Genomic DNA, 12,693 nt, shown 5'->3' with positions numbered 1-12,693 from the left:
TCATGGATCCCCAGAGCCCATCAATCTGCAAAGGACACTGCAGGTTCTGCTCTTGCTCGTGGCAGTTTTTATTTGGAGAAGTAGCACGTTTTTGGGTTGGTTTTCATGGCTTTTGATTTGTTTTTGTGGGTTTTTTTTGTAAACACCTGAACTGAACGTGCACAGAATACATGGATTTTTAAAAAATGATGTGGGCTCTCTTTCAGATGCATTACCCAGATCTGGTACAAACCCTAAGAGAGCTGCTATCTCTAAATCAAGCCTGTGCCTCAAAAATCTGCTTTGGATTCAGCACAGGAGAGGAGTTTTACATATGCCCTTGCTATGGGGATAATACAAAGTGTGTACTTTGTGCACATTCTTTTTAACTGGGAAAAAAACAGAGAATTTCCATTCTCACTGGGATTTCCTGTCTTCTTGATGGGGGTGGGAGCTTTATTTATTGATGCTGGTATTACCAAAGTATTCTACATTTATTTTTAATTATTTTTAACTTTTGATGATTTTTTTTTAATGCATACCGTATCTCATATTCATCTTTAATTATTTTTTCCTCCAAAACCTCCCATACATACAGCCATTTAAAGCAGGTTAAAATATAACAAAGCAGCATTAATTAAGTGCCTTACCAGGCATGATAATCTCAGGAAAGCCCATTTTCCGAGCCACTGCTGTTGACCTGTCCACTAAGTGTGGAAACTCTTTCCTAATCTGATGGATATCTCCTGGAAGAAGTTTCAAAGTCACCCACAGACCTGTTGTATAAAAAAACCCAGTTATGAAACTGCTGGGATTTATTCCTACTTACTGAAGATTTCTTTCTAGAACTTGAAAAATGTAAAAACGTTAAAATAGTTAGGTACATTAAGATAACTGATCTTCCTTTACTAAAAAAAAATAGAAAATATTTTCAAACACTGAACAGATCTCATCACTTCACACAAAAATATGAGTACAGCACACAGAAATATTTCTGATTATGTTCCATGTTCTTTGTAATGAGATGTTTATCTTCCATGGGGAAAAAAGAGAAGGAGCAAGGATGATTTGCATGGAGAGACCCAAGGATTCCAAGCAAGCAATAGCAGCAGATCCACGCCCCAAACTGATTGATCACCACCCCATAAAGCTGTTTTTACTACTCTGAGCACACAAATCTACAGCATCAGCTTCACACAGCTGATATTTTTCTGCTCAGCAGCAGAAGAAGCCACTAAAAAGCTGCTGCTTGCCAACTAACATCAGGCACATTTGTTACAGAAAAAAGAAAGATGCCAAAGTGGAAAAAACCCCATAAAAATAAAAAAGAAACTCAACCCAAAGAAGCCTCCACTTGGTGAAGTGGCTGGCAATCAAGTTTAAGCACAAAATAATCACAGCAGCAATTTGCAGAGGAAAATCCTAAAATTAACAGCTATGAAAAACACCCCAAAAATATTCATCCACTAAATAAATTGTGGGTTACCCTGTTAGAGAATTAACTGTACATTCATTTTGTGTACACTTGGCAGCTTGTCTTTTCCACGGTATCTCTGTCAGAGTTTCTGGGCTGATTTGCTGCCAGGGATGGTTCTGGCAGCTGCTACTTCACTGAGCTGCAACTGTACCTGCACTGACTGGCTGAGGAACAACTCCTGATCCTTTTTCTGTTTGTTTGGGCATTCTTTTTTAGGGAAATGAATCAAAGACACTGAAATCTTTCCTCCTGTGGGATACACACTGGCCGCAGGTGAAAACAAGGATGGGAAGCAGATAAAACTTTTCCTCATTAGCTAAAGGAGAATTTAAAAGGAAGGTTTATATAAAATTTTGTTTGCTATTAATTAGTGCAAAAATCAGGGGAAATTGTGCAGTTTTCCTGGGGTTTGGCCAGATATGGAGTGATACAGATATTCACAGAGTGTTTGGTGGAAACTCTGTATGAATCAGCATAGCTCTGCATTAATCCAGAATTCCCAGAAGATACTGAAGCCAGCATTGGAATAACTGGGCACAGCCACATCATGATCACGGGATCACACACAAAAATAAATCAACCCAGAGCAGTGGCCTGGAAAAGCTACCAGGGAAGGTTTCAGGGGGGTGGCCTGGCCCTGGCTCCCTCCTCACCTCCTGTGAGCTCAGTTCTCCTGGGGAAGGAGCAAAATGTTCCAAGGGCAGCTGCAGAGAGCAAAAATATGGGGAAGGAAGAGAAGGAGGGAATATCCCTTCCTTCAGCATGGAGAGGTAAAAAATCCACAGCTCAAGGGCACAAGAGGCGAGTCCTTGAGTCATCACCTCCAGCACAGGATCTGTCATGGGACAGGTGGGGCTGGAAGGGACCTCTGGAGAGATCTCTGGAGATCATCCAGTCCTGCCAAGGGGAGCAGGTGACACAGGAACGTGTTCAGGTGGGTTGGGAATGTCTGCACAAAGGGAAACTCCACGTCCTCCCTGGGCAGCTGTTTCAGAGCTCTGCCACCCTCCATGGGAAGGAGTTCTTCCTCATGGTGAGGTGGAACTTGTGTTTTATTTTATGGCCACTGCTCCTCATCCTGTCATGGGGAACCAGTGAAAAGGGTCTGGCCCCATCCCCTGACACCCTCTGGATGTATTGATATGGAATATTGAGATTCCCTCTCAGTCTCCTCTCCCCAGAGCAACCAGGCCCAGCTCCCTCAGTCTCTGCTCAGAGATGTCCAGACCCTTGATCATCTTGGTCCCTCACCAGCAGAAATATAAACACATCCAAGAGCTGAACAATGCTACAACATGCAGAGTCCACACTGGGCAGGGGAAAAATTATGGGAAAGGGGGAAGAGCATTCCATGAGGAGTGGGGAAAGGAGGAACAAAAGCATACAGACAATTTTTGATCCCAAAATCAAAACCACCACGAGATGAAGCAAATCAAAGTGCACAGAAAGAGCAGTACCTACCCTGACCCTTGTGGTTGACTTCTTTAGCAGCAATCACTTTGTTTATAACAGTCTGCAGGAAATCATTCTCCCCTGCCACCCTGGGTGAAAAACGGGATGATATGTTCAGCTGCTTGTGTCGAATGGCGTCATCCAACGCTAGCCTGGAGGATGCACATGACGACCAACACCAGGAGACAAAGGGGCACAGAAAACCAGAAGTCACAGTGACAAGGGAACACAAAAGATCGTATCATAGTTGTGACAAAGAGTATTTATTAGTCAACGCAGGACAGAGGACAGGAAAGGTAACAAGAAAGACAGAGGGAGATCATTAATCAGAAGAACGCTGATCTACCACACAGAGTCCAGCACACCTGTGAGGGCTCTGCTCCCTCAGGGACAGGGACAGTCCTCAGGGAGCAGGGGGAGCTCTCCCACATGGGAGGCCCCAGTTACTCATGAAAACCCACACAGGCAGTTCTCTTTTGTATAAATATTCAAATATGTTCATAGCAGACTGGCCCTGCAACACCTCCAGGGTCACCTCTGTCATTGCACAGGTGGAGTGCCTGAAGGAAAAGCTCCCATCAATCTCACAGGGAAAAGGAGGAGAAGAGCAGACAACCCAACTCAGTGAACAAATGAGAAGATGGGGACGATAAATAAACAGCAGCATTAGGTGGCACTGAAGTAAATCTTGCCAAGTGCTTTTGACAGCCATTGTGCTGGTGGCCAGTGAATGAATACAAACAAAGATATGAAAACAGAATTCATGTGGTACAACAGAAACAAAGCATGGGATGAGGAGAAAAATGTGCCTCATATACACAGCCCAAATCTATGTTGGAAATAACAACACCAGCGTTCACCCTGCATTGGTTTCCACCTTATTCACGTCCTTTGGGATAGACTTTTTCAGGAGAACGTTCTCATTTATTACAGGGGGAAAAGAAAAATCACATTGTGCATCTTTTTGAAGCTCTGTGTATATGGAACAGGAAAAATGAATCAGTGCTAATGGAGCAGAAAACTGGATGTTCCATTAGCACCCCCTCTGAAAGGTTCATTTTCATTGCATACTTCCACACTGGCTAAAAAATAACTTTGCTGTTGTTTACCACACAATAAATGTATCTTTCTCTTCCCCAAACCCCATTTTCCTTGAAAAATGGAATTGTACTTTGATTTTGTCATTAACCTGTCAGGACCTGCACACTTTGCAGTCCTCTCACCAGCCCTACACCTTCAAACTACAACAGCTTCCTGAATTGTGCCTATTTCTCAAAACAAAGTTAATTTATGATTTTATTATGCCAAGCTTTTTAAAAAATACTATTAAAAGCCCATCTGAATATCCATTAGAGCATTAATCAAGGAATTTAGCTCCCATAACTATGTTTTGCCTTTTGAAACAGATGGCAGTCCAGCATATTCTACAATGGGAGAACTAAGCATCCATGTAAATATATTATTTATTCATTTTTTATTTATTTACTTCATGTAAATTTATTTGCCTTATCCTTTCTACCTTTCCTCACTTCATGGAAGTAAAAACTTGGGATTTATGGATGGAACATGATCTCTATTGATCTCAGGCAGAGCTAAACCAGCAGTGAACTTACTTTAAGCACTTCATCTCTTACACATTCTCCCCCTGACATCTTGAAACAAAAAGAAAACAAGGCCTCAAAAGTGGGAATGGATGTTTTAAACTCCAAAAAACCTAAAGTTTCTAGGGACATCACTGTTGCAGCTAATGGCAAATTATCAGGAAAGATACATTAACAATATTACTGAAGAGAAAATATCCCATGGAAATAAATTAGCTTAAAATATTAGCTTTTTTTAAAAATCAAAGTTTAAATCTTGTTTTTTTTTCTGTTTGTTCTTGCACCTGCTCCCTACTTACGGCTGGAAGGGGATGAAGTGCTGCTTGTCCTCATCATCAACCTTGCCGTTAATGATGTCGGTAACATCCATCACTGCAAAGACAAACCAAGGGCACTGAATGAACTCAGCAACGTGGGAAGAGGGAAACCCCTGGGGAACTGAAGCCACAGTGACTCAGAAGAGGGGTGGAATTATCAACTGTGGAATTTCAGAGCTGTCTATGGAATAACAGGGTGAAAATGAGCTTTGGAATCTCAGCTACACAAACCAAAGGTACAGGATACAGCAACCAGTCTGATGGGATTTGAACAACTCTGGGTTTATCCAGCCCCACAGCAGCTCCACCACCCCATTTCCATGGAAGGACTGAGGAGGAGATGGAGAGAGCACCCCAGAGGTACCTGCCACCCCGAAGGGCCTGCGCAGCCCCGACGTCAGCTTCCTGGTGTTGTTGTCCCGCAGCTCCATCCTGCCCACACGCACGATCTGACACACAAAACTGATCTTCTCCCTCTTCAGGTCCTTGCTGCCCAGGTCCTACAAACAGGAGTGACATCAGGCTGCTTTCTAATGGCTGAATTTCAAGTTCCATTTCAGCAGGCAGAGGCTTTGCTGCTCAGAATTTGCCTTTGCTGTGCAAGCCTCTAACAAAAAGTGCTCTCAGAGCTGAGCAGCTTTTGTAACAGTACTTCAACATCTTACTGGAGTTCTGTGCAAATTAATTCCTTAGGAGGTCAAACCATTTCTAGTAAGTTAAAAGTTCAAAAATTCACTTTGGTTTTTCCCAGGTGTTGAGAACATTTAGCAGCCACTTAGGAGAAATGTCTCCTGCAAGCCCCCAGGAGCACAGAATCATGGAACAGTTTGGGTTGGAAGGGATCTTCAAAATCATCTTATTCCCACCCCAGCAGTGAGCAGGGACACCTTCCACTGTCCCAGGGGGTTCCAACTTGGCCTTGGACACTTGCAGGGATCCAGGGGCAGCCACAGCTGCTCTGGGCACTTTGTGCCAGGGCCTGCCCACCCTCCCAGGGAACAATTCCTAATTCCCAATATCTCACCTAACCCTGCCTTCCAGCAGTAGCAGCCACTCCCCCTTGCCCTCCAGGCCCTCCCCAGCTCTGTTTCCCCCTGCAGGGGTGCCCCAGGCTGGTCCCACCCAGCCCATCCCCACCCCAGGGCAGCTGCCAGGCCCTGGGCAGGGCACACTCACGGTGAACACGGCCCTCAGGTTGTGCAGCCTGTCAATGTCCTTGGGGAGGCCACAGCTCGACCACCTCACCAGGTAGTTCTCACTGAAAAGAACAACATTTTGAAGACTTTTTGTTTAAACATAGAGCAACAGAAGCACAGAATGCTTTGGGCTGGAAGGGATCATGAAGAACATCCCATTCCATCCCCTGCCATGGCAGGGACACCTCCCACTGCCCCAGGCTGCTCCAAGTCCTGTCCAACCTGACCTTAGGCACTGCCAGGGATTGGGAGTCCACAACCTCTCTGGGAAACCCATGCCAGTGCCTCACCACCCTCCCAGGAAAGGATTTCTTCCTAATATCCCATCTAAATCCACCCTCTTTCAGCTTAAAGCCATTCCTCCATACCCTATCAATGACTGCCCTTTAACTTAAGCAGATAAAATCAACTTCAGAATTCACAGGAGACTTTTCAACCCAATTTCCTCATCCTAAGGAAACAAATATTGAGCAGGGAGCTGGCATTTCCCTTAGTGCACACAATTTTTATAAAGAAAGCAGCTCCTCAGCAACCAAGTGTGGCAATTCTGCAGCTCAGCAAGGGCACTGCTCTTGCAGGTGTGCTCACCTCTGAATTTCCACAAGCACAGCAAGACCCTGAAACGTGTCCCAAGTGAAGGGACCTGCCTCTGCTTTCCACAGAGATTTGACTTGGCTAAGCCCCAGAAGTCCCTCAGTACCACCCCTGAGTGAGCACAGATAAAAATGGCCCTGACCTGATGAATTTGGATTCCAGGGGGTCATACAGAGACATCAGCACTTCAGCATCTTCTCCTATTTTACACACGACGTTTTTTAAATTTACAAATAAAGCAAATGAAGGAGTGGCAGCAAACTTGGCTTGTCTGTTGATATCAATATTCTGCTTCTGAGACTGCAATTGAAGAACAAAATCAAGTTTAACTTAGCCCAACAGACATCCAACTGCTATAAAACTTTGCTAAAACCTTCCAGAAAGAAGAGAAGGTTTCCATTGAGTGCCTGCTCCTGTGATCTTTTTTCTGTTAAGTTTTATGACAGAGATTTTCTGGATCTGTCTTGAAATGCTGCACCATAAGGAAAAAGTTAAAATAAAAAAGAAGAGAAAAAGGAAGAAAAGATGTCTTCACTTATTAAGGAGAGAGAAACAACTGGAGAAGAAACAGAGCCTCAAACATATCTGAAAAAAATCCAGCAATACACAATAAAAAGAAACAGAAAAGTTCTTCCTTTTAAAAATAAGGATTTTGAACTGCAAAGGTGCTGACAATTCAAGACTGAGAAGGGCTTTAAATTTGCCCCTTTTATTTCAACAACAAGTTATTAGGATTGGCATAAAGAAGCCACACAAGAATTAAGATTTTAGTCTTTGTGATTCTCAAATAGAAACTCTGATGAAACCTACCTTACAAACCTCACACATGCACATCTGATATTAACCTACAAATGCAGCTGATTTATTCATACAGGTCTGAACCATAAATTCTACTAAAGCCTTTAAAGGATGAAAAAAATCCAGCCTAAGACAAAACTTCTTACAAAATTTTTAAGCCTGATAATTCTTCATAAACACATCAAATCCCTCATTACCAACGCTAAAAATAACAGTCATTCAATTAGTTTACAGCCTTGTGTTTCCCAAGGAAAAGCCACAGAGTCTCTCACTTTTTCCTCCTGCAGCCTCTCCTCCACTTGCTTGGAAGCGATTTCATGTGCTCTGAAAAGGCTGATGGTGCTGGTCTGCTCTGGGTCCAAAATGTTGCCATCTTCATCTCTAACCACCAGATCTAAATCCAGAATTCTAAACAAGACAGAAAACATGTTTGTGGATTAACAAGTGCTGAAAGGAATGCCTAAAAAGCACCTGCCAAATGTTTAACTTGCACACCTGACATGTGATGGAAAAGAAACTGAGACGTGCTAATGCAATTTAACATGTCAGCAACCTGGGGATCCAAGTCCCTTATTCCCACAGCACAGGGGGAAGGGATGGAAATGAAACAGCACAACAGCTGGGGAAGCAACTTCTTAAACAAATAGATTTGCCACAGACTTGGTCTCCTGCTCTGATTTATCCAAGAGCCTGAACAACCAAGTCCCAGCACACACAGGTCATGTCTCCCACTCCCAATTCATGTTTTACCCACACCCCACAAGATGAGGCAGAAGTTGTTTCCTTTTTGAAAGCAGAAGCCAGATCTCTGTCAGCAGGGTGTTAACATCCATAATTACCTTCTGCAGAGAGGAAGCTTTCTGCCACAATCAAACCCAGGCTCAGGAAAAAACTTTCACTTTTCTCCACATTTTCCAGCAGCACCAAGGGTTACAAAACCAGGTCCCTTCCCTAAGACTGCCTTTGTCACCTCCACCCCAACAAATGTGTCCTTATTTCCTTTTAACTCCATGGTCAGCTCTCCCAATGGAGCTGCTCTAACTTTAGAGTTGAAATATGTTTGATCAATGAGATTAAACCAAATTTTCTGTGTCTGATAAGTCACACAGGGGTTCATTATTCATCTGACAGTAAATTCCATTTGGGCATAACCTGTAAGGACTTGGAAACAGAGATATTTCCATGGACTTGGAGGATTCCTCACCCCTGGAAGTGTTAAACCCTTGAGTGGGTTCACCACCCAAACCTTTCCAATTAACTGCACTGCATTAATTGCAGGGGAGACAGATCACTCAAGCTGCAGGGTGGAGGCAGCAGATTTTGAAGCTCTGCTCTGGAGCTGGACCCAGACATCACAAAACTCTCCAGCATCCCCAGAACATCTCACTCCCAGCTGAATTTTCTGGTGAGAAAATGGTTTCATCATTGAAAGCAAACAGAAAAGCAGCCAAGGTTGTTTTCTTCCTCCCTACTACTGTTCCCCGGACAGCAGCCACAGCAGGAGAAACACCCACAGAGCACTGGAACTGCCAGAGCCCTTCCATGGGAGAAGCTCCTGGGCAGGGGAAAAGCCCAGAAATTCAGGCAAAGTCTCATAACCCAGACTACAACACACCAATGTTTGCACAGGCTGTCAAAGGAGTCGAAGCAAACCCTCCTTTGATTAAATTCCTTTGTTTTAGCTTTAACTTGCAAATGATGCTTGGGAAAAAATCTGATTTTTTTTCCTATGTGTCCCAGTTACAGATATTTGCAACTGAACAAAAAAACAAGGCATTTTCACAACAAAATTACCTGACCCAATTTCAGAAAGATATTAAAAATACAGATTCCTAAGGCCATTTTTGCTTCCTCAGTTTTTCTGACAATATGGTGCAAAATTTCTGTCTCTATTTACAGAAGGAAAAAAAAAAACTTATTTACAAATCAGTGTTTCACAAGTCAGGAAAAGTTAGGACATGATTAGGACAGAAAACATTTAGAATTATTTGAGCTGGGACCTCAAAGGTGACCCAGTATTTATAAAGCAGATAATGAATTCATTCTGTCTGGATCCTAAAACCCCCATTCATGCTCCTTTTAGGCACAAGTGAAGGGTTTAGGGTTTTATTAGGAACATATGTTATCTTTCAGGGATGAGCATTTACTCAGAAGTTCACATTCACCTCCCTCTGCACTCCCCAGAGAACTTTCTGATCACTTAATTAGCCCATCAGAACATTACAAATACAAAGCACAGCACAAGATGTTCCACTGGATTTGAAGGCTGAGCATCTGGAGGTTATTCACAGCAACTTTCACCAACTCCTTGGGCAGATGGTGAAATCCAGTAGCCAAACAAATAATCCCAACAACATCTGGGTAATTGTCTGCAGAGGTACCACTGTCCATACCTCAGATTACAAGTGATAATTACTGACTGAATGCAGTCACTGATTATTTTTTAATTTTTTTTAATCACAGGTTTTGCTGATAAAGTACACAAGCAGAAATACTGCAAGTTTGGCAGTTCTTAAGGAATTCAACACAAATAAATGAAATGTGGTGACAGATTTGCATCACAAAGCATTGAAAGACTGGGTTGATACAAATTTTTTCACTCCCCAGGTGTGCAGGACAACAGAATCCCACACAATGGGCAGGACTGAAGGGAGCACTACAACATTTTGTCTCTCAGTATTCAAAACACTGCTCCCAATGATGAGGAGTAAGATTTGATTTCTTTTTTTTTGATCAAAATGCAAAATTATAATTGTACAGACAAGTTATAATCTAAAATTTGTATTTACAGAAATTGTCTTTAAACCCAGCCAACCATCTGGGGAGAAGAATACATCTGAATCACTGAAATACCCAACACATGCAACCTGCACTGCTTTTTGGGGCAATATTTCCTTCCCAACTTCCACTCTCTTGTGTTAAACAGTCTTTTCTTTTATGAAATCTCCCTGCTCATCTCGTGCCACCAGCTGGATGCTGTGGAAGGAGAGGAACCAAGAGCTAAATGGTGCTTCTGAGCCAAATCCTTCAACATCACATTACAGCTGAGTGACTCGAGGGCACAGGCAGCTGGTGGTGCTCACAGGGGGACAACTGTTTGTGCCACAGAAGCAAGTGGAGTTTAAAATTCTATTTTCATGCAGGCAATACTTGCACTTTTGAATTGGCCTTAAAAAATTACAGCTTCTTACCACTGTCAAATGGATGATACCATCAAGAAAGAGAGATGGATTCCACTTTACGTATTACACTTTAAAGATGCTGCCTCAACTTCAATCTTTATCTTGCTGTAACAGAAGTGTGAATACACAAATATTTCATCTACAGCTCCAGGGGGAGAAGAAAGAATCCTCCAAGAACTCACTGACAGCTGATGTGTCTTACACTGGGCGATCAGGATTCAGGCAGAAAAACTGGGGAAATGCTGCTCACAAACCTGTTGCCATAATCAATTTTGGCAGTCACTTTCTTTTTCAGCTCCTTGAGCTCGTCTTGGGGCAGGGTCCCAGAGAGGATTTGGGATCTCCACTCGATCAGGTCGTAAATCATGTGCCGGACGCTGCGGAACATTTCCCTGTTGTCCTGCTGTTATGGGGGGAAAATGGGGGAGAAATCAGGTTTGGAGGCTTGGGAACACACAGGATAAATTGCAATTATCAGTAGGAATTCAGAGGGTAAGTCTACAGCAGCTCTGGAATAGGAGCCTAACTTCCCACAGCACAGAACACTGAATATTCTGAGTGTTGCACTCAGCTTTAAGGAGCTAAATAGGTGTAAATGTTTGGGTTTATGTTATCTTAAAACTTGGGTCATGCTGTTTTCAGGCATCCAAGGGGAAAATGTCCTTGTATTGATTCCCAGTTTAGCTTTGCTCAGTGACCCTCTGCACTGAGCAGAACAGGAATGAAAATGGTGCATTTTAACAGCAAGAGGCTCAAGTTCTACAACATATGGGAGAATCCTTTCTGTCCCTGCTTAAACCTCCACAGCAACACTTGAAAATCCCTCACTGGGCACATCAGTGCCATACAAGTCCACAGGTAACTTCTAAAGGACAGTGAAACACCAGCAAAGACCTAAACTTGATAGGAAGTTAAATAACTCAAGTGTTTGTAAAGCCTGGAACTGTGGATATTAAATACTGCCAGCAGCATATACAAACTTTCCTTGGCAACACTCAGCTAAGCTAGGAATAATTAAATAATTACAATAAAATTCTCCACTTGAAAAAAAAAACAAGGAAAAACTGCAGAAGATGCAGGAAAAGAACATAATGACTCCAAGACTCTGGAAAAAGGATATCTAACTGTGAAACTTAAAGACTTCAGTCTGTTCAGATTATCCAAAGCTGGCTGGATTATAGTGGGAGAACGTTCACAGAGAGAAAATACCCATTATTAAAAGCTCTTTAATGCAGCAGAGAAAGACACAACAGGCACATATGGCTGGGAGCTAAATACAGACAAGCCCAAATGGGGAAGAGGTTCCTGATTTTTGAGGCTGCAGGGAATCATAAAGCAGAGAGATGGGAAACATTCCACATCCCCTGCTCTCTGCAAACAAAATCTGAACATCCATTCAAGATTCAAACACAAATTACAAACTGAATCAAGGCAAAAATGTGGCCGTTTAATGGGTTTTGATATGCAAGATAGGGACAGCATGGAATATCCCCCAAGCCTGCAAACTGCCCAGTCTGAAACCAGTTACCTCCAGTAAACCAAACCTGCCCTGACTGCCTCAAAGTTATTAGCAAAGAATTGAAGTATTGTTTAACATGGAATCCTAGAAAGGAATGGTTTGGGAGAGACCTTAAAGCCAAACCAGTCCCACCCACAAATTGCACTGTCCCAGGCTGCTCCAAGCCCCAGCCCCACTTCCCCCCCCTGGCAGTGCCAAGGCCAGGTTGGATGGGCTTGGAGCACCCTGGAATGCTGGAAGGTGTCCCTGCCATGCCAGGGGGTGGCACTGGGTGGGATTTAAGGTCCCTCAAAACCCAAACCATGCTGGGATTCCAAGGGCAAAGCTGTTCCCAGTGCCCTCTTGAGCTTCTGTTCCTCCTCCTTTATTTCTGCCTTTATTTCTACTCATTCCCTCCTCCTCACCTCACAAACTCCCTGCTATTCCAGCTCCTTAAAGCTCTCTGTTTAACACATAATCTGTTTCTTTTCATAGAAGATATTATCCTTCATCTTCTATATTGCCACACTACATCACTTCCATTACACTCTTACTCCTAATCTTTATTTTCATGGGTGTGATTAAAAGCCACATTAGTC

General features: G+C 43.1%; 1 protein-coding gene across 4 annotated transcripts in view; it reads right to left on the bottom strand.

Annotated features, from left to right (window-relative positions):
- DOCK1 (dedicator of cytokinesis 1) overlaps positions 1-12,693 on the bottom strand; it is a 278,248-nt gene that overhangs the window by 231,373 nt on the left and 34,182 nt on the right. For 2 of the 4 annotated variants that reach the window (XM_058810726.1, XM_058810729.1), the window contains exons 6-13: positions 10,851-10,999; positions 7,687-7,822; positions 6,759-6,916; positions 6,003-6,084; positions 5,191-5,326; positions 4,809-4,881; positions 2,918-3,060; positions 630-755 (exon numbers count right to left, since the gene is read on the bottom strand). In XM_058810726.1, coding sequence (XP_058666709.1) covers positions 630-755; positions 2,918-3,060; positions 4,809-4,881; positions 5,191-5,326; positions 6,003-6,084; positions 6,759-6,916; positions 7,687-7,822; positions 10,851-10,999 — 1,003 coding nt within the window. The remainder of the gene's footprint in view (positions 1-629; positions 756-2,917; positions 3,061-4,808; positions 4,882-5,190; positions 5,327-6,002; positions 6,085-6,758; positions 6,917-7,686; positions 7,823-10,850; positions 11,000-12,693) is intronic. The other 2 variants (XM_058810728.1, XM_058810727.1) reach the window with 2 other exon arrangements.

Source organism: Ammospiza caudacuta, chromosome 9, assembly GCF_027887145.1.
Source record: "Ammospiza caudacuta isolate bAmmCau1 chromosome 9, bAmmCau1.pri, whole genome shotgun sequence".
Taxonomy (NCBI): Eukaryota; Metazoa; Chordata; class Aves; order Passeriformes; family Passerellidae; genus Ammospiza; species Ammospiza caudacuta.
This window is presented reverse-complemented; position numbering and strand designations above follow the sequence as displayed.